A 22,413-nucleotide genomic window follows, 5' to 3' on the forward strand; every position below is an offset into this window, starting at 1 on the left:
TCATGTATTGGCAAAAGGCACCTTATTATAAAGACAATTTATGATCATTTTTATTTTTTACATTTTCTATATATTTTCTATATATTTTCTATTATGTTTACTTTGTCCTCGTAATATGATTTAGGGATGAGTGGGAGTTCATTAAGGCTATGTTCAGACTGCTAGGCCAAATCTGATTTTTGGCGACTAATTTGTAGATCATATCCTGATTGATTTTTGATAATCTGAACTACCGGAAACCACATAAATATTTTTGTGGAAGTGCCAAAGTTTAGTTCTTGAGGCGGTCCTCGCGAATCTGAGCAGATCATTTGCAAATAACATTGCAGACAGTCATCTCAACGGATCAGATTTGCCTGCACATGTCTGAACATAGTCTAAGGGCGTTTTCACACAAGCCTTTTTTTCAGATTCGGGAGTGCTTTCTCTGTGAATTCTGTTCTTTTGGTCGAGATTGAAAGCTGCTTTTGAGCCTGGGAGTGGTCCAGAGTAGGGGTGGGCAATATTATATCGTATACAATATATCGTGAAACAGAAATATCATGATATTAAAAATCCATATTGTGATAATAGGGCTGTTCTGTCTTAAAAGTAGTCTATTATTTACTGTGAAGCTTTAGGTGTATTTATTGTATAATTGTTTTAGTTTGCAGTTTATATGCATGCACTAAATATTCTGCAATATTATTTGCTGCATTATATTATTTTATGCTATATTTTTTTATTTTGCCAGATTATGATTATTCTGTTATACTATTATACTATATTCCTGAAATTAATGAATTATTTTAGTTTCCCTATATCGTCAAGTATATCGTTATCGAAAAATACCCTGAAATATCGTGATATTATTTTAGAGCCATATCGCCCACCCCTAGTCCAGAGTACCAATTTCTGATCCTTCTGAAAATGATAGTCTGGGGTTTACTTCAGGCAGACTCTGGTGAAGTTTGCTGTAGATTTGGATGCCATGTGTGGGGTTGTGTGATTGGTTCTTTTTGTTACATGGCTGTTCAACTTATCCTGTTACCTCTTCTTTTTTATCAGTATATCCAAATAAGTCTACACTAGACTATAGAACTGGAGCTAGTAACTGTAATAAGCTTAACTTTCGGGAGTGAGTATGAGAACTGACAGTATCTCGCACTGGACTGCATGGATAAAAATATTTTTGGACAAGCTTTTGCATGGTGAAATGCCACGAGTCCCAAAAGCTTTGTTCCGCTGCCCTTAAGTGTTTTAATCCAAGCAAAACAATAAAGAACAGCAAACAGCCTGGTAGTCAATCCACAGTTTGAATGGAGTTCTTGTGCGTTAAAACAAACCAGGGCTAAAAAAAATCAGAATCAGTCCTGGGTGTGGAATTAATTACTTGGGACAAGTGTGAAAACGCCTTAAAAGATTTATACATCATTTAAAGAAGCACAATCTGCATTAAATATCCTCTGTAACTCTGATACTTAAGTCTGTAAAAAGCTACTGTACATTCGGATTCGTTTCAAACGCACCCATTAAAATTAAAGTTACAATCTGTTTGTTTTGGTTCACTGCAACTGTCCTGTGGCAAAACAGAAAGGAATGAACTGGGACTGACGAATGACGAACTAAAGGAAGTCCAAAAAACATGGAGTGAACCCACAGTCTAGTTCATGCACAAAATCACCACCACAACCTATTAGAGAACAGATCTCGAGCCCCTACAGCAAATCTGTACCACCACTCACCGTGTAAGTTCTGGCATAGAGTTCTACTACTGTACATGCTACATTACTTCCCTTCATTGCCACCTTTCTCCACTCTCTCAGCAATGTAATATAATATATATATATATATATATATATATATATATATATATATATATATATATATATATATTCCCCCTTTCACTGCCTTTACCATTAACACTCACTTGACCCTTGACCTGCAAGTCAGTGGCAGTGGCTCATTTAGCTCATGTCTCATTCAGCTTCACTTCATTTGGAACTTCAACTGAGGAGCTTTTTGACTCGAAGCGCTGAAATAATGATGACTTTTCGCTCTCCTCTCCTCACCCACTCACACCTCGACCTCCACAGCGGTAACTCTCCGTTTCCATGTCCTGTCTTCAGTATCAAATGAGAGACAGAAACCACAACCCTGTGAAAGAGAAGCACATCTGGAAGGGGGGCTGCCTGCTGCTGAGGCTGTGGTTCAAGCAGGGAGCCTGGGCTCGATCTTCAGAGACAAGTCATACAGCGTGTCTTCATCCATGATCAAGGCCTTATCCAGGAGATACTGAGTGACCTGGGTAAGATAAAGATGGAACAGAAAATGAGTAAAAATGATATTGAAATATTGAGTATTGGTTGATTATTGGAAGCTCTTCACTTCACAAGATGAGTATCTAAATATAGATTTTAGGTAATGCAAATGCTCAAACAATAAGACAGCACATGTGTGTGCTATTTCCAGCTAGATTTGCCTCACCTTTATTTTTCATGATGTCTGCATCACTCGCATAACCAGTCGTAATTCATTATTAGTGGCAGTGCAGTCTAAAATTAACTCTTGAACAGTTAAGCTAACAAATATTTGTAAAATAATAATGCATTGGTAAACCTGTGCTTCTGGATGCTCCTTTTGTCACTTTTCAAATTTTGATTTCCAAGATGGTTATAATCAAATCCACTCTACTAAACCATCCACTAAAGTTTGTTAGACCCCTTCTGCTCTCTCCCAGCATTTCAAAATACAGCACTTTTAGCTGATGCTCCCAACAGGCTTACAATGCTAGTGATAGGGGCCTGGCATTGCCCATGCAAAGAAATCACTATTTTTACACCCCAAGTTCATTTAACAACAGATTTCTTCTTTAAGTCTACTCAATATTTTGAATGAAGATTTTCCATTGAAAGAAAAGTATAGTCTATGAATAGGCTTAATCCATGTCTGAGAAATTGCTCATTAGTGTTAAATTAACACTGTATGTGTTAAATTCTATTCAAGCTAGAGCTGAACATCCTGAATAAGTTCTCTATTCCTCCCTCAGAAGGCAAAAAAGAAAAATACAATCTATTTTGAACAATAATAAATATCTTGCTTGGTCTATACTTTCTATATTACAGCTCTGGAAAAAATTAAGAGTCAAAAATTAATCAGTTTCTCTAATTCTGCAATATATAGGTATTTATTTGAGTATAGTGAATACTGTTGTTTTATTTTCTAAACTACAGACAACATTTTTCTCAAATTCCAAATAAAAACATTGTCATTTAGAGCATTTGTTTGCAGAAAATGAGAAAAAGCTGAAATAACAAAAAAAGATGCAGTGCTTTCAGACCTCACATAATGCAAAGAAAACAAGTTCATATTCATAAAGTTTTAAGACTTCAGAAATCGATATTTGGTTTAATAACCCTGGTTTTTAATCAGTTTTGGCATGTTCTCCTCCACCAGTCTTGCATACTGCTTTTGGATAACTTTATGCCACTCCTGGTGCAAAAATTTAAGCAGTCCAGCTTGGCTTGTTGGCTTGTGATCATCCATCTTCCTCTTGATTATATTCCAGAGGTTTTCAATTTCGTAAAATAAAAAAAAAATCATATTTTTTTTTTCAGAGCTGTATTTTAAACAACATACTGAGCTTTATATATCACAATAGTAAATTAATTATTCCTTTAGGTAAAGGGATGAAAGGTCTGATTAAAAACTTTTGTTCTCACCTTGGGTTGATGCTCTATTCTGTAGGGAGTTTGCTGGAACTGCCGGATCTCGCGAATGATGTGAGATATCTGTTTGTAAAGAGACATTTTTATAATCAGCTGCCTTTTTAAATAAGCTATATTTGAATGGAATGCTGTGTCAAAGATCTTGAATCTACCATCCTCATCTTCGAGAAGTTGACCAGACCCTCTTCTGTAAAGTTTGGGGTTCCTTCTTCAATAAACGCCAAATCTGTCAGATACATTCCCAGATAAGGGACACTAGGTGGATTGCAGCTGCAGAATGAGAAGAATAAAAGTAGCAATAAAAATCAGTAACATAACAAAGATAAAGACGGTGAGTGTTTACGAATAGTGTTTATTTAACTCAGAATCTCACTTTTTCAGGGTTTCTCTTAGATTTTTAAACCGTCCCTCTGATGACACTGTCTTCTGTAGCTTGTCCATGAGTGCTTTAGTCTGTCCAGAGATAATAAAAAAGCATTATGTCAGAAACAAATCCAGCAAGTGCTTAGCCAGCTCAAACACAGAGCATTATGGGTATTTATTTATTAATCTGTTGCCTGAAATAAAACCAACAGCCTGCATCTTTGGAGTGTTCCAGTTTTGTGTCTTTTCTATACTGATATCTGTGGTATTATAGTATTATAAGTAGTATTATAGTTACGACATTATGACTAAACTATACTATATTGATAAAGTATTAAAAACAGTAATGCAGTAAGAATTTAAAAATTAAATGTACTGAATGGTGAAAATATATACTTAATTGTACTTAAAACATTTAGAAATGTCTAAGTATGCTGTAAATATACAGATTTATGTACTTACTGAAAATATATTAGATTATTAATATTAATATATATAATAATTAATAATATTAATTAATATTATGCTTTCATCAAATGTTTGAAAGTAAACTTTGATCATACTTTTTAAAAAGTACATTATAGTGTATTTAAAAAAAATTGATTACTATGAAGTACACTTTTAGTTTAATGTAATTTAATATACTTCCAAAATACTTAAAAAGTGTGTTAAAAACTACTGTTAGTAGTCCACTTAAAGTACCATGTGTATTTTTTTAGAAAGTAAGTTAAATTACTATAAATTACTACAATTAAAACATTTTACGTAAACTTATAACACGCCAAAACTGTAGTATAGTATATTAAAATATATTTTTATACCTAACAACGTACACTAGAAGTGTGCTACTTACAAAAGACAGGAACAAGAAGCATATTTTTAACATCATATACATTAACAACATATGTTTTAACACATATATTTAACATACATTTTTAGTACATTTCCAATATACCTGGTGTATAATAGTGATACAGTTGTAATACTAATTAATTGTATTATAATTGTACTGTAACCACATTTAAAATATGGGGTTACATACATAAAGTAGTATGTTTAAATATTACTTAAGTATATTTAAAATAGTTTCATTTTAGTACAGTTAAGTACACTTTAAGCACAATTTATGTAAGACTTTTGTACTATTTTTATACAATTAAAGTTTAATAAAGACAAAAAAGTAGTTCCATTTTAACACTATTTAATTAGACTGATTAATAATGTGGCTACAAGAACACTTTAGTGCACTATAGCATAATTATGCTTATTATAATTGAATCTACTTTTTTCACTAGGGCTAGCTCTAAAAAAAAAAAAAACTGTCTTTTAACCTGTTTGCTGATTTTAGCCCATGTCTTCTTTAGCCTGTAGATGGCGCTGCGGTTCAGAGCAGAGGTAATCTCCAGCACACCATTGTAATTGTTCAAGCAGCGACAAATGTCAGCCACGGCCACCCACTTCTCTATGGAGCTGGCCCTGGAGCCTACATCTGTGTGGCTCATAATCTGAGAGGCTACCAGGTTACTCATCTGCAACAGACAGACAAAGAAAGATACATGTTTCTTCAAAAGCCTAAACAACAAAGCTTTAATCTGGAACAAACTGCAATAATTGTAGTAAAAGGTTTCACTCTCACATCATTAAAATGTTGGCTAGTCTTCATGATATAAGGAGTTCTCTCAGTTTTGTCCATCTTCATCCAGCCCTGGCCCAGAAACTCCCTGAGTACAGAAAGACAGAAGGAAACACAGGGTCTTGTTACTGTCCATTCACCTGTAAGCTTTGCCCTTCACCTGGCAAACATCACATGCACAATCAGCTATGGATAAAAACATATATATGTAGCCTTTATTTTAAGTATAATTAGTTTATGTAATGTTGGATTGTATTGTTTTTTCATCCCCTGTTTTTTAAGTCCTTATATATTTCAAACATGTATTGTCCACTGATGTTATACAATGTATCTGCATGTGTCAGTTCTTTATTTTTGATAAATGGATCAGGAAAGGGTGTAAAATTACATGATTCATTAACTTTGGACCGCAATGAATCATTGACAAGTTGCAAAGTTGTTCCCGTGGAAAGGATGCATTAATTTAATTGAAGTCATATTCATTTAAATACTAAACTCTTTTATTTGATGTTAATGCTGGACCATAATTCAATATAAAAACATATATTGAGCTAACAAATGTTTCAATAGAAGTGATATGTTTTTTTACATTACATAAATTGACAAATTAATTGCAGACAATCTTGGCAGTTGCTTTATTTCTGTGTATATTAATATCAGAATTAAAATGTATAGATATAAATTAAGAAATATATTGTGTTAAATATTTTGCCATATTATTTAGGCTTATTTCACACTACTTGTCTCAAATGTGTAAAATTATTTCCACAAAATAACTTAAGCTTAATAATAGTAAGGGTAATAATAGTAGAAATACACAGCAAAATCTTTCCACTACTTGTTTTACACTGAAATACCTTTTTATTAAACCTATTGCATGTCTTTATAACACTGCAAAATCATGTATTGATCACAGTGGAAATACACACAGAAAATTACCCCTAACTCTACTTCTGTACACACAAGTTATAATGGTGGGAATGTGATATCCAGGTATTTACTTTACTAGAAGAATAGAAGCAGTACTTTACTTTGTTACTATTTTAAGAGACAGTATTCGAACAGTGTGCTTCTTTGGAATCAGGCCAATTTAGATTTTTTTTTTATTTCAACCTAGTATTTTTCAGGGATGGGGTTATTGGTCACTCACTCATAAGGAATACTCCGGAAAATGATGTGGTCCAGCAGAGTGATCTGCTCAGCTATCTCCATCGCTGACAGTGATTCAAAGCATTCTGCCTTCGGGCATTCAGCCTATAAAAGAAGAACACACACACACACAGACACACACACACACACACACACACACACACACACACACACACACACACACAGACCCACGCATTAGTGTGTACAAACAGCCCCTAAACACTCCCATCTACTGAAGATCAGCCCTGCACCCAGTTCTAAGTAAGATAAAAACACACCATAAGGTTCCACAGTAAGCCTGGATAATAATGTCCATTTAGACAAATGATTATCATTTGCAAAATTATAGTCATAAAAGATCTTACTCTGAACCTGGTTCACTTACAAAAAACACAAGTTTTTCTTGATGATAATATAATTAAAGCTGGGACTAGCTTATAATACTACATGATGACTTATAATGATAATGATAACTATATTCTGCACATCCCAAGTTTCTTGATATTTGATTGGTTGGAAACCGAAATACAGCCAAACTGGTGCCATTGTTCTAGACTTTTATCTGAACTTACTCATTTAACTCTCGACTTGAGAGCAGATTGTATGTATGCAGAGTTACAATGTATGGACAAAAGTATTGGGACACCTTTTATACATTAAATTCAGCTGCTTTATCAAAGCCATGCAGTCTGCATTAGTGAAAGAATGGGTGGTACTGTAATAGAATATTCCACTCCGTCAGTTGTGAGTGGTAATATTAAAAGAGGAAGTGTAGTAAAGCCACAGAGCTGGGTATTCAAGTGCTGAGGAGCACAGTGCAGAAATCCCACCTGCACTCTGCTGATCAATACCTGCAGAGCTCCACACCTGCCATTAGAGCTGCAAAGGGGAACCGACTGCACACTAATGAAATTGGAAATAGAATTTAAATGTCATAAAAGCTACTGCAGTTGTAATCTCCACAAGTCCCAATACCTTTTTTCCATACAGTGTACTTGATGTTACTTAAATGCAGGGTAGCTTTCTTTACCAGACTGAAAATCTACATTATCACTTAGCATTAGCAGATTAGTCAGTTGGTAGTGATAGACAGATTGAACATCTGTGTCTTTATAATGTTTAAAACAATTTTCCATTATTCCAAAGCAATATTGATTTGTTTTAAACCTGACTTTATATAGACCCGTAATATATATATATATATATATATATATATATATATATATATATATATATATATATATATATATATATATATATATATATATTCTTCCTGTGTGTACATAGCAGCAAACTGAACTGCATAAACAACATAAAAGTGACAGCAGATGTCAAATTAAATGACAACTAATTAGCCCTTGGTATGTGTGCTGGTGTTAGTGTATGTGTGTGTGTTTGTGTGTCTGTTTGTGTGTCTCAGCACACCAGTACACAAGCTGACTATATGTGACAATACACGCTCTGATAGTAATTAGCAGTCTGAATTCCTGGTGCCAGGGCACACACTGAGGTACGGATCAGAGTGTGTGAGTGAATATATTTACACCCGTGCCAAACAATCTGTATGATGTGACATGAATACAGGATGATGATTCTTATAATTCTTATTATACAGAATAAATTCTTATGTAAAGTCGAAAGTTGTCCCTGGAACACAGCACAAAATAAGCAGTGAGATTTTTTGTGCATTTTTAGTGCATTGTGGTGAAGTAGTATATAGTGTATATGCCTAAAAATGTGTGGAAACTTCCTCCAACTATATAGATCATGCAGGCTTATTAAGTAATTTCAAAAAATAGCTTAAAACATAAACATCATTTTGGCTTGTCTTTAGATTTATATTGTATAATTCTTATTTATGCTATTATTTTTAAGCTTTTTTAAGTCCTGACGATTGTTTGTGTAAAAATGAAAGAAGTAGTATTCCTGAGCTGGGAGAGGACAAAATATTCCAATTAATAGTACAAGTGTGTCCAAAATCCCCTAAACTCATGGACTGTTGCTTTAATTAATAATAATTTTTTTAAATCCATTTAATTTTATTATTTTAACACATTTTATTTTTTAATTTATGCTTTATTTCTTCCCATTTTGCCCACTTTATCAAATGTTTTATCTTATAAAATTCATGTTTTTTGCACTGTGAGCTGCATTTCAATATATAAAAGACGCTATATAAATAAATAAATACATAAACAAATGCTTTTTACATTACCCTACAAGATTAAGAGCTGCATATTTATGAGAAGTGAAGAACTGGATCTCCTAGCATAACCCATACAGAACAGATACATACTGTAGGTGTACCAGACACTGTTTTTTTTTTGCTGAAACATGAATTGTTGTTTTGTCAGCAGCAAATGAAAGGCTCTTCACTGAAGCAAGCTTAGCTGGAAAAGCTTTGAAATGCAGTAGTGAGTTAAGCGCGTTGTGAGTGAGGGCGCAGTGGGAATACGCGCTGTGTTGCTGCTGGGAACTGTCCCAAAGGGAGCGCTGCCTCTGCAGTCAGGCCAGAGACGGCTGGAGGAGGGAAGAAAAGCAGCAGCAACAGGCTCGTCCGTCTCACTGCCTAAAGTTGTAATTATGGGCCTGTTGCTCAGAGAGACTCGCTGTTTGAATGTCTAATTCAGTCTGACATTGCTTCTCAGTCTCAGGCTCCACCATGGGGGAAGTAAAAGCTGGCTTATTTTCTCTTCCCTTCATTTCTCTTCCAAGCAGTGTGATCTTTAATCGATGCTGTATTGAAGAGAACTTGACTTTGAGGACTTGGATTTTCAGTCATGACTTTCACAAGTTACCAGAAGTCTTCTATAAAGGGTGTGAACTTTAATCCCTTAAGATTCAGTGAAAACATCCCACCTTTTAATTTTAAGTAAATTATCTTCTTCAAACGCACTGCACTGATTCTGAGCTGTACAACACAGACCCTTCATTAGTGACACTAGAGTAGTTTGGAATTTACTATGTATAATATGTAATAAGAACATGCAGTGGTATTTTACACATTTGTGCATATATTTGACTTTCATAAGTAGTCCAAAATAAGCAAGTTAAGAAGTAATAAACAAGCAAGTCATCTGTTTTCTAACTCTTTGACAACGTTGTTTTAATAAGGATTACATCTAAATTGTCAAACAGTTAGAAAATAAATGATGTGCTTATTTATTACTTGAGCTCAATAACCTAATATTACTACATTACATTAATCTGACATTTTAGGTCATACTAATGCAGACATATAAAAAACTCTATGTTAAAAAGGTTCACAAACTCTATGCAAGTATCATTGCGTATCTAGTATCTTCAATCAATTTATCTCCAACAATGTATGTTACAACGTACAGTTATAAAAAACACAATATTTAATATCTAGTCATTCTGAAGCATTTCTATTGGTACATTCAATTTGAACAGTTAACAAAATATCAAGATCACCTGTTAGCTTTAAACTGTTTTAAACTGTAAAAAAAGATGGTTTTGCACAGCAGAATTGCTAAGCTCTAAACCTCTTTACTCTTGAAAATATTACAGTTTTATCATTATTATTAATATAATTGCAATTTTGGTTGTGCAAAAATTGACTGCATCCCTACTATGAAGCTGCATCTAAGCTTTACAGGTCCAGTTAATGACTAAAACAAATCAGTGTAAAAGAGAACATGTGTACTCAGTGTACACTGACTAATGTTTCCTACACCTTCAAAAGACTCTAGTACAGGAAGAGTCAGGTTTGGCTGACCCACATGGCAACAGCACCTTTAGCTCAGATTAACATTGGACTAAGCCTCAGTTTCAGCAGTGAAGAGAAAAAATGGAGGTCTGAGCAGTGAAGAACTGCAGAAATAAAGTAATTGCTAAGATAAGAAAATAAAAAAGCAGCTTGTCTATCCTTACTGAACTATCAGATAATGATTAGTCTGGTATTAATATGGGGTCTGATATTATATAATTGTACTTAAAATTTTAACTATATTTGCTACTATATGTGTCTTAATATTTGTCAATCTATCATATGAGAATATTAATATAAATATCTTATTGACAAATCTATTATAAAGAAAACATTAAACACTATTCTTTTAAATATTTTTAATAAGAAAATTAATATCACAGGAATAAAACTCTGGTTCTGACTCATAAGGCCTTTTGTGCGATGACTGTAAGGTCAGAATGTTAAGAAAAGGTACTTCTAACCACCAAATTGAATGTCACAATGAAAGGACAGAAGCAGCTCACCATCTGCAGGATGTCCTCTATCTTCAGCTGAGCATCTTCCTGATCGTCTTGAGAAAGGGCACTGTCAAAGAGAGAAAGAGAAAATGAAAAAAGCTGCAATAGACTGAGCGACACCAAAGAAATACTTCTTCAGAGATGACTTGAAGGGAATTCTATTCTTTACAGGTGCAGAAAAGAAAAAGAAATACTTGCATTATGCATGGGACCTACTTCAGTATGTTTGCGGTGGCTTTTCTCTCCTGAGGGAGGAGGTCTGGATCTCTCAGCACCTCCTCCAGAAGACCCATTACACCCATCTTCAATTCAGTGTTCAGCTCAAAGTCCTGCACAAACATAACAATGAGCATAAGAAAACCTATTCTGGAAGTATTTTCAACACACTGTATAGCACATTAGCGCCAAATGATGTATCCATGTTCCACACAAGAAGAACAAACCATGCCACCTAAATATGTTTGAGGTAAAGTGGCTGAAAAACTTGATTGGCGGCAGCACATCTCAACACAGGCTGGAAAAGTGAGTGGCACTAATACAAAACAGCTGCAATAGGAGCAATTTGCAACTAAAACACATGACTGGCTATAAAAAGAGCATTTTACAGATGAGTTTTTGACCAATCTACGTGTATTACAATTGTGAAATAATTATTTTGATGTGTTTGATGTGATGTGTTCATTCCTATTGTCTTTTGAAAAACAGAAAAATGAATGAAATCTGAGGCTGTAAGTTGGAAAGTCCACATTGTTATAAGTTATTACAAGAGGTGTTATCTTCTGAGTGAGGCTGAGCACTGACCAGTGTGCCCATGGCAAGGTACCAAAAATTTTGAGTAAAGATGGATGAGACCTGATAGTGGGTACCAGATGAAATGGATAATTGTTTAGATTTTTTGCGATATTTAATAGGGCCGGGACAAAATATCAATATTGTGAAATATCATATTGTTACATTAAACACAGACACTCTAAACTCCCTTAAACTAAACCCCATTAAGACTAAAGTGAGTGGTACTAATACAAAACAGCTGGAATAAGAGCAATTCGCGACTAAAACACATGACTGGCTATAAAAAGAGCATTTTATAGATAAGTTTTCGACCAATCTACATGTCTTAAATTTGTGAAACACTTCAGAAAACTATTTCTTAACATAAAAACGTGAAGACTTTCATATCCCACAATCTACAATACCTATAATACCGAAATACCCCTAGCATTTAGAGAAATCCCTGTGACGCATGTGACACATGTGGCAGTCAACATTGGATGTTGGTGATCGTTAACATAAAAGTGTGAAGACTTGGATTTCCCACCATTTACAGCATATATTATCAAAATATTCTGAGAAATTGGAGAAATCCCTGTGACTAAGGTATATGGTCGATAGTCAGTATTGGATGTTGGTGACCTTTGGGCCCTCAGATGGCACTGCATTAAAAAAAGCATGATTCTGTTCAGGTTATTAATGTTTGAGCTCAGGAACGCTTTCTGTGTCTATAAGCACAGTTCTATTTTTAATGCAGAGCCACCTGAGTGTACGAAAATCACCAGCATTTAATATTGCCTTTTATAATATTAGCCTTATCCAGGGATTTCTCCAGATTCTCAGAATCTTTTGATGATATTATGTACTATAGATGTTGTGATATCCAAATTTATGCGCCATTTTACACTGAGGAACATTTTTCTAAAACGTTTCCACAATTTTTAGACACAGATCGTTGAACCTGTGTCCCTCTTTTTAAATTCTCTTTTTATATCCAGTCATGTGAGTTAACTGCATATCCTCCAATTGATTTTATTTTATTTTATTAGTAGCACATATTTGTCCAACTTTTTGTTGACCTGTTTTAATGATTTTGAGATGTGTTACTGCCATAAACTTATTAGTGACTTCTTTTTTTCATCAAATGGTAAAAAAAAATGGTTCTGTAAGAATTGTAAATTATTACATTGTGTTTTTATTTACATTTTACAAAGCATTAGGGCTATACATCAAACTCAGTTTAAATGTGATATAACTTAATTTAACCGTACTGTTAAAAAATACACACACACACACACACACAGGTACAAATACAGGCATATATAAGACCGCTGATTATGCAATATCGATAAGCGAGGAGTGACCGATGTCCACAGATATCTCCTAGCTTGCTTTATACAGCATTAACCGCAATATATTTTGTCCCTTTGACAAATTAGGAGCCTTCTCCTCCCATCTGACCATCTTAAGTAGGAACGGCATGAAAAACCGGGGCCACATCGCTATTAATAAGTTGCATGTGGAGTCAGCAATGTTTAATGTAAATGAAGCAAATATGCAGCTCCGCATTACGTACCCTGAACACAGAAGAATGGAGTGCCCATGCTCTATCAGGCTTTTCTATCAGAGATTGCACTGCCTCAGCTTTCCGGCCCCCTGTGCGCTAATCAATGGATAACTCGAGCTCTCCTCTGCCTCTGCCTACGAGTGCTGCGGGTGGGTGGCTAATCTCTGGTGCCTTGTTTATAGCAATGTGCTGCGCTCTTCACCAGGAAGCTCAGAGGACGATATGAACAGATGATAAAAAAGACATTTAGATGCAGTGACTGCAGTTATATTCATGTGTATTTTGATGTGTCATAACTCAGTTCATTCCTATTGTCCTTAGAAAAAAGAGAAAACATATCATTCAAATAAATCTGGGGCTGTAAGTTGGAATGTCCACATCAGTATAAGTTGTGAGGTGTTATCTTCTGAGTGAGGCTGAGCAATTACCAGTGTGCTCATGGCAAGGTGACAAAAAATTCGAGTAAAGTCTGAGACCTGATAGTGGGTACCAGATAAAACAATTTTCAAAATTTTGCAATATTTAATAGGACTGGGACAAAATTGCAATATTGCGATTCGTATCGTAGCGTATGGCAGTAATAAAAGGTGGCATCAAATATCAGTACTTTTATTGAGACATAGGCACCCTAAACTCTAAACACCACATGGTGGCACAAATCAAAACTATAGGGTAAACCTGCGGTGAAGAATATCGCATGTCAAATTCTATAAAACTGACACAGATAAATACATACTTTCTGTTATTTGCTTATTCAGGAGGATTTTAATTTCTTCACTAACACAAATGGCATGAAATATCATAAAGAACTGTCTTGTGATATATCGAGTATTAAAAAAATCACAGTATCATATAATTGTTTTTATGGGAAATTGCAAAAGTCACAGGACACAAGACTATGTCTTGTAGAATACAAAGCTTTATGTTAGAGCACAGGTAAAGCAATGGGCGCCCCCTGAGCAGAGGGGAAATGGCATTGCATAAAAGGCCCAACAGTGGCCGCTTGGACAGCTTAACCTGGGTGTTAAACCCACAACCCCTTGATCCATAACCCAATGTTTAAACCATCACTGCCCTTACAAAATAAAGCCTGAAGTACCTGCAAAACCAGCTAACAAAAACTATAGTTCAACATAGTTTATTAAGGTACAAGCATTGGCTGACCATTAGCAAAACCAGATTAGCCAAATGTTCAAGGTTATCCCACATATAGCACAGCTGGGCCCGGAATCTCCCAAATTGCATCTATAAATCAATTCACATACACAGGCCCACTGAGTGTGTGTCTTGTTTGCATATGCTCGCTATGAAAAATGAACAAACCAAAGAGGCTTTTATGCTCTGAAGCACACTAATGGCATAGCAATTGCACAGAGACTGAATGTAAAAAAGAGAGATGTTAAAATGTAACAGAATTCACTGTCGTGCCAGCGTAACTGGGCAAAAATGCAGGTAATTACCGGATGCCATTTTAAAAGCCGTGTTAAAAGCACCTCAGCTGAAGCTCTGAAGACAGCCCCATTCACACGGTGCATTTTAGACGCATGCCATTCAAAAAGGACTACTATGTAGCCACTTTATAGGAAGGGAGCAGGGGGATCTGAGCTAGAAGATTTGGTAAAGAGTAGAGTTAAGCTATTTAACATCCCCATCTACAAGCTGAGGGAAAATACTGAGCTTAGCTGTGCTGCCTTTACTGAACATATTATTAGAATAATGTTGGGCTGACAAAAGGCCCTGTACTGAAGACTGAAGGTGTCTTGGCATCATACATAATGGCACCATAAACAATAACACCAGGCCTTTTGGATGGGTGACACATGACAATAAATGGTTTGTCTTGGTGCTGACCACACATGAATTAGTTGGTCATCTCCTCCAAGACAAATACAGAATGGCAGCCGGTCATTTAGAGTGACAAATCTCTCTTTTATCTTGAGCCATTGTAACGTTAACTTTAACTTCCTCCACTAAATGCACATTCCAGTGTAGATACTGCTGCCTTCTCTCAAGAGTTTGCATTGAAGACACAGATGCTATTCCCATTAGAAAAGCTCCACAATCGAGTAGAAAGCCTCCCCTGGACAGGAAAGACATCCTTATTCTTAATTTCAGATAAAACAATGAATGAGCAGTGACCCAATACTTTCAAGCATATATTATAATTTAAAGCTTAGATAGTACCACATAAATGTTAATACGGATACCTACTGTACACAATATACAAATAAATTGATAGATCAATACATGCCATATTGGCATCAGTCCAGAATCCCCCTAATTCATACTTTAACCCCGTAAATTTATAGCTATGTGGTGACATTGCAGCATGCAATTTGTTTGCTTTTTTTGTAGTTTCACTAAAATAAAGTATAATTCTAAATGTTAGGGCCTTCAAATTAATGCATTAAATTTTGTTTTAGGTTAAACAATTGCCTTTCTTTGTGCCCTTTGACCCGGCTATTTGAGGTCAAAGTGGCATCAATCTGTCAAAAATTAGCAAAAACATGTTGACTGGTTTTCGAGTGGGTAAAATTGTTCAGGAGATTTATGATTTTTTTCATATATACATGTATAGTATTTAAATGTCTGCCTTCTTTGTTGTTTGTTTGTTTTGTGTGTTGAAACTCAATAAAAAATAAATAGCCCAAACTGTTAGAATCGGCAGTTAGCTGTTAGCCATTATGGCTAATCTGCCATTTTGAGCTTCATGTCAAAAATCCATAAGGCCAGATCATATAAATTAATAGATGTATAGTAAAACAAAAGAACATCCAGTTTTTATTTTATTTGGAATTTATTTAGTAAACTTTTGATTAGCATATTGTGAAATCAAAATTCTGCTTATATCTAAATCTCATTGTTATGTGTTTTATGCAAGGCTTTGTGTTTTTTTTTAAGTTGTGCATTGTACGTGTGCAGTGAACTGTGGGTAACCGAGAGTCTCGAAGGATCAGTTGAGTCCTCCAAATCGTTCCAAACTTGGCTCGTCTTTGTATAAATGATCCCTTCGGTTTTTGGTTTGGAACAGCATGTTGTCGTAGCGTAGAGAAATAAGGCTTTGGGATGCAGCTCTTATTACTGCTATATTTCACCCCAAAGAATCTAAAAAAAAACAACAAGAAATAAGAAAAGGAATGGTTCTGTAAACTACAGCTCTTGTCTTCTGTAGCCAGGATGCGCTGGACAGATAACTGTACAGAAACACAGACACAAGAAAACAGCCGAGGTGCCGCGATGCTAATTAAGAGAGCTGCAGCCCCCCGTGCTGCCTCCTGCGCTCTGGGCCGCCCCACAGCAGCCAGTGGCCAAGCCCTGCAGTGCCAGCAAGGAGGTCATATAATTATCCTCATTTCAGCACACACTGCTGCAGCTGCCGGCACAGCCAGCCCCACGTACTGCATACAGCGGGAACCAGAAACGGCCTGCTGCTGTTTCATCCATCGTGTTATTTTCCTTCTTTAATAGAGCAGACATTAGAGAAAGATTTAGCTAACAAACTTACTCATTTAATAACTGAATATTCACCTAACTAAATAAATTATTCAGTAAAATGTACTCATTTGCTTAATAGCCCTTCATAAGACACGTACTTACACAAATCAAACTAATCGAGCTATTAAAATGTTTATGTGGTCCTTTTGTTCATTTTGGTAGATAACATTTGCCCCAATTTTTGCAATCTATAGGCAGGCCATCAATCACGCACTGTGCAGCTTGATTTAGGGCGTGTCAGAGTGTCTTTGCTATCGTAATGACGGGAAAAGTATGCCTTGCCCAGCTTGAAACGTGCAAAAGGTATGTAGTAGTCCTCTTAATTAATCATGCGTGTTTTTTCAAATCAAATCAAATGTATTTATTTTTATAGCGCTTTTTACAACTGATGTAACAAAGCAGCTTTACATAACAAAGAATCAGACAAAAACACTGAACATATAACAGTTTTTGGGCATAACGTGAAAGAAATTAATCGAGCATGTCATTTTCAGTAAAGACATCATTCAATGTTATTTTATTTTGTATTCTGTTTATTGTTGATGTAAAAGTTGAGTTTGTGCTCTGCAGTGCATCCTTGTGTGTGTGTAACGAGCAGGACTGTACACATGTTGTGCGCATGTGGTGCACCTGTGTTGCCAAGATAGCAATGAACGTCTGACTGTTGACTGTGGTCAGAGTTCAAATCAGTCAGTGGCGCACCTGTGGTTTCCGTTACCAAGATAGCAATACACCAGAAATTTACCTGAACACACCTCAATTCCAGCCAATCGGCGTAGATAAATTCGTAGATATATACTTTGTTGCAGAAAATAGACTGTACTGTAACCAGCAAAAGCTGTTGTGACCAGAAAAAACACCCAGGAGGGTGAATATATGTGGCTTTGCAGGGATGTTTTTTTTTATTTTACAATATTTTGTCCCCTTTCTCCTTAGTAATACTACTGCTGTCAATTCAAACGAAAAAAAAAACTTAAGACTTAAGAAACTTGTACTTTTATAAAATAAAATATAATAAAATGTAATAAAATTATAATAAAAATATTTTTATATAGTCACACTATTTGTTTTTCTGTTTTTACCCAACCACAGCCAATAAGTTGTAGATTTATCCAAGCAAAACTTGCACATATGCACTAGGGACGTAATACACAAAAAAAGATACTTGAATAAACTGCACATTTTATTTTCAGTGATGACAGCAGTGAACATAAAAATATACATTTGGTGCTGCATTTGAATGCTGCAATTATGCTTTTCAACACACACACAAAGCAGCAGTTCATCAGTGTTGGAGAAACAGACCCATCTAATGGCAGCATTTGCTCAGATGTGGCGTGTGTTCAAAGCAGGCCTCTCTCGTTTTCCAGCCGACCAATTTAAACGCTTTGTTCCTCCCCCTCTCCTCCCTCACGCCCGCACCGCTCACCTATGCCGCCGGAAAGGTCAGTTTTAACAAGCGCTCTCCAGATGAATTTGCTGCAGCCGCCTTGGCATAATTCGACAAAAGGGTACAAGAGATCAATGCAATTAGTCCTCGGTGCGCCTCCAAAACAGACAAAGGGAAGCAAATTGCATGATGGCCACTTACGTCAAGGCTAACACAAAAGCCACAACACACTTTCACTGTTTCAGATGGTTTGACCAAAAACGGGCACACAGCACATGTGTGTGTGTGTGTTTGCGTGTGTGTGTGTGTGTGTGTGTGTGTGTGTGTGCGCGCGGCACAGATCATGAAAAAAGATCATAAGCCGATTTGGCTCAGTAAAGCTGTGAACATTAGTGCAGTAATATCCCGCAGATGGAGACATATGAGCCAAAGTGGCACACAGAGGAACGCTGCAGTCGGGAGGGAGGGAGGGCAGGGGGGATGTGAAAAGTTTATGAGGAAGCGACACTATAATGAGAAAACAGATCAATAGAATGGACACAGCAGGTCCTAACACGCACACACACACACACACACACACACACACTCACACAGCCAGAAAAAACAAAACGACACCAGTAATAACAATCTGGTGCCAAGCAAAAGGAATAATGAACCCAGTCAAAGGAATTAAAAGGAATTTACAGTAAAAACTGCATTTTTACAAATACAAAGGGCCCTATCTCACATACTGCGAAAGTTATTCCACGATGCTCATTGCTATCTTGCACCCCACAAACATCTACATTGTTGCACATTGCTTAAATATCAAAGACACTTATAAATCTACGCTGAAGGGCGTGGTAGTCTGGAAGGTGTGGTGGTGTGTTCAGGTAAATTTCTGGCCTATTGCTATCTTGACAAAAAAAAACACAAGAGTGCCGCTGACGCTACCATCTTGGCAACGCGTGTACACTCCCCTAGCTCGTTACAACACTCATGGACACAGCAGTGCACAAACCTAAATTTTACATCAACAATAAACTTAATAATGAATAAAATAACATTGCTGTTCCCATTAATGATCTGCTCGCGCCAGTTAATTACACTGCTGAGAAGCGCTGAAGCACTGCGCAGTTAAAGTACCAATGCGCCAAAGTCAGAGAACACCTGGCTCTAAAAGGGGATGGCATGTGACATGCTGATTAGTCTATTTCGCATTACACCCAAAACACACCTATGTTTAATTAAGAGAATATGCACATACCTTTTATGTGCTTTGAGCTGCGCAAGGCATACTTTTCCCGTCGTTATATGATAGCAAAGACACAGTGAAACGTCCTAAATCAAGCAGCACAGGGCATGGTTGACGGCTCATCTTTAAATCTCTAAAATAGGGCCCTGAATAAGTAAAGGGGTGTCCAAAAACTTTTATCTGGTACTGTATAAAATTGCAAAGGGTTAATCACAGGGTCACACCAGAACCAATAGTCTATTTTTTACTCAAGGAAAAAAAATAACAGCAACTGTGTTTAGTTTATTTTTACGTTTTTAGAGGCAATCCACAGTAAATGTGAACTGCATGCCTAGATAACCCGGGGGCACGGGATGACACTCCACATCTCATCACTTGGAAGCAGGGCGACTGCACACTGGCGAGGAATAATCCCCGTCAGAGTGGGAGTCGAGGACAGGCCCAATAAAGACAGACATGTCTAATCAGCGCTCCGCAGGGAGAGAATAGACTGCTCAAACAGCGGGCTTTCAGTGTCTGCGTCAATAGGAGCGATCAGCGTTTATTGCTGTTATTGAACAGGCACTTATCGAGGGTTAAGTGCGCGGAATGCTGATTCACTCCTGCTAAGTGCGAAGGTTTAGATGTTTAAGGTGCTGTTTCCTACACTTTCATTACATCTGGATTTAATAGCCGTGTATCACGAAATAAAACGCAGTTGACTGGCTGCTACTGTAATTAAAATCTGGCACTGTTTGAACAGGATAATTGGTTTTGCTTGTGATAATGGCTTGGAAAATGTGAAAGGGATGTCATGCTTCCTCTAACTTGTAAAACAGGAGGCGTCGAGCCCAGAGGTTAAGTCTGGAAGCTGTCTATGCGTTCACAGCCAGGGGATCGACGAAACTCCGATGGCACAGAGAAAAGAACTCGCCTGAGGAGCTGTGGAGGAAATAAAGTGCTCAGTTTCTGCCAGTTCTAACCTCTAGTTGGTTATTCCCCTGCTTAGCAGTCATCTGGAGCAGGTCAGTAAGTTGAGGGAATACACATACTCCCAAAGGTTAGAGTTCAACCTCTTTAAAAACAGGCTTGAGGGTGTAGGCATGTGGTGGTCAAATGGCAGAGCTATATAGCTTTTTTCAAATTTTAAAATGTAAAAGAAAAAGTAGTGGCATCAAGAATGTATAAAATATTTTCTGGAGGTGACAGTCAAAGGTTCTTAAGCTTCAACCTATGGTTTTTACTTCAATCCAAATGTACTAGCCAGTCTAGAAATCAGATTGCAATGCTATTCGGAAGGCAAATAAAGTTTTTAAAGTTACCAGAAACAATAAATGATTTAATAAATATAGACTGATATGGGTAGTGTGTAATGCATACATAAAGTTATAGTAGATGTTCCTAATGGTGTCCATTAGAAAAGAGTGAAGTGTTGATAGCTCAACCAACAGAATCCCACACATTTTTAATGGAGGATAAGTCTGGCGATGCAGCTGGCATATGGCAGCAGTATGTGGACGAGCATTGACCTGTTGAAACAGTGCATTTGAGTTCAAATCAAGTTAAACCCACTGTGTCCTGAATCCAGGACTATATACCATTGATTTTAATTATATCCACAGCACTACTGTGGTAATTATGGATATTGGAAACATATGGATGTTATGGAGTCATCAATAACAGATATTCTGGATGTAAAAATAAAAGCAAAAGAATCATAGAGAGCCCACCTGGGAGTGTTTGGAGACCCAGTGGCGTAGGACATTCAGAACCCGGTTAGTAGCAGCCCGGCGTATGATGAACTCTTTGTCGCACGTCCTCTCTGAGTTGTTGAAAACTAGAAACAAAAAGAAACAACAGCAAATAGGCACAATTTCAGCATAGGATATTGACTTATTCTTTTGTTAAATTTAAATATTACAAATTTCTGACAACTGACCATATCGTAAAACTTAAAATCTGAAAAATATGAGAAAAAATCAGACAAATATATATATATATATATATATATATATATATATATATATATATATATATATATATATATATATATATATATATATATATAAATATATATATATATATATATATATATATATAATTATGTGCCATCTATTACTGATTCTGTGTTGTTCTCCACCATGTAAAACAGTAAAGGGTCACCTCAACTCGGGAACCCACTAGAAATTACAACTTGATTTGTGGTATATGTGCAACTTCCCAGTAGGGAACTCATTTTTATCTTAATTCTGAAAGCATTCTACTTATCACAGATGGGTATGGTTTTCCAGCACAAATCAGATATAGAGGAATGTAATTAAACAATTACTGATGGTTCATGGTTCAGGGGTAAGATCTAAGATTGTATGTCTTAATCGTACAGTTAAATAACCTCTATAAGTAAAGAGATCATGCTGTTTTGATACGCTATTTGAATATAATGACACAGTTATGCAATTCCACTTATGCACTAATTCACTATTCCAAGGACCCCAAGGCAAATAAAAGATATTTACATCTTTTATACAAGTCATCAGCCTCAAGATTTGAGCCACTATAATCTAAAACTGAACTGATATGTACAGTATAACTAATCTGAACTGGCTGAATCATCATTATCTGTGTGCAGCTCCCATGGCTTAATGTACAGAAAAGCTTGTGTTGTAGCTACATTGGCTCGGGTCTATAAAAAGCTCGGAGAAGGACGTGATGTTCTCTGCTCTGTCTGTGCTGGAGCTCTGTTGTCTGCTGTTAAGTACCTGGAGGGCTGCTGTGGCCGGCTGCTGCAGTGGCGATGGCGAACGCCGAGGCGGGAGAGACCGAACAGCGCGAGTTCTCTGCAGCCGGGACTGAAAGAGAGGGGGAAATATTAATATAACGTGCCTTTTGTGACTG

General features: G+C 36.4%; 2 protein-coding genes across 4 annotated transcripts in view; both read right to left on the reverse strand.

Annotated features, from left to right (window-relative positions):
* ckmt2b (creatine kinase, mitochondrial 2b (sarcomeric)) overlaps positions 1-22,413 on the reverse strand; it is a 182,177-nt gene that overhangs the window by 21,181 nt on the left and 138,583 nt on the right. The window lies entirely within an intron of this gene.
* Positions 256-22,413, reverse strand: part of rasgrf2b (Ras protein-specific guanine nucleotide-releasing factor 2b) — a 96,088-nt gene continuing 73,930 nt past the window's right edge. For all 3 annotated transcript variants that reach the window (XM_022667633.2, XM_007243934.4, XM_007243935.4), the window contains 11 exons: positions 22,278-22,367; positions 21,249-21,355; positions 11,299-11,411; positions 11,089-11,149; positions 6,854-6,957; positions 5,707-5,791; positions 5,402-5,599; positions 4,081-4,160; positions 3,860-3,977; positions 3,702-3,770; positions 256-2,283 (listed from right to left, as the gene is read on the reverse strand). In XM_022667633.2, coding sequence (XP_022523354.1) covers positions 2,191-2,283; positions 3,702-3,770; positions 3,860-3,977; positions 4,081-4,160; positions 5,402-5,599; positions 5,707-5,791; positions 6,854-6,957; positions 11,089-11,149; positions 11,299-11,411; positions 21,249-21,355; positions 22,278-22,367 — 1,118 coding nt within the window. In that variant the 3' untranslated portion in view covers positions 256-2,190. The remainder of the gene's footprint in view (positions 2,284-3,701; positions 3,771-3,859; positions 3,978-4,080; positions 4,161-5,401; positions 5,600-5,706; positions 5,792-6,853; positions 6,958-11,088; positions 11,150-11,298; positions 11,412-21,248; positions 21,356-22,277; positions 22,368-22,413) is intronic.

The sequence above is a fragment of the Astyanax mexicanus genome, chromosome 22, assembly GCF_023375975.1.
Source record: "Astyanax mexicanus isolate ESR-SI-001 chromosome 22, AstMex3_surface, whole genome shotgun sequence".
Lineage (NCBI taxonomy): Eukaryota > Metazoa > Chordata > Actinopteri > Characiformes > Acestrorhamphidae > Astyanax > Astyanax mexicanus.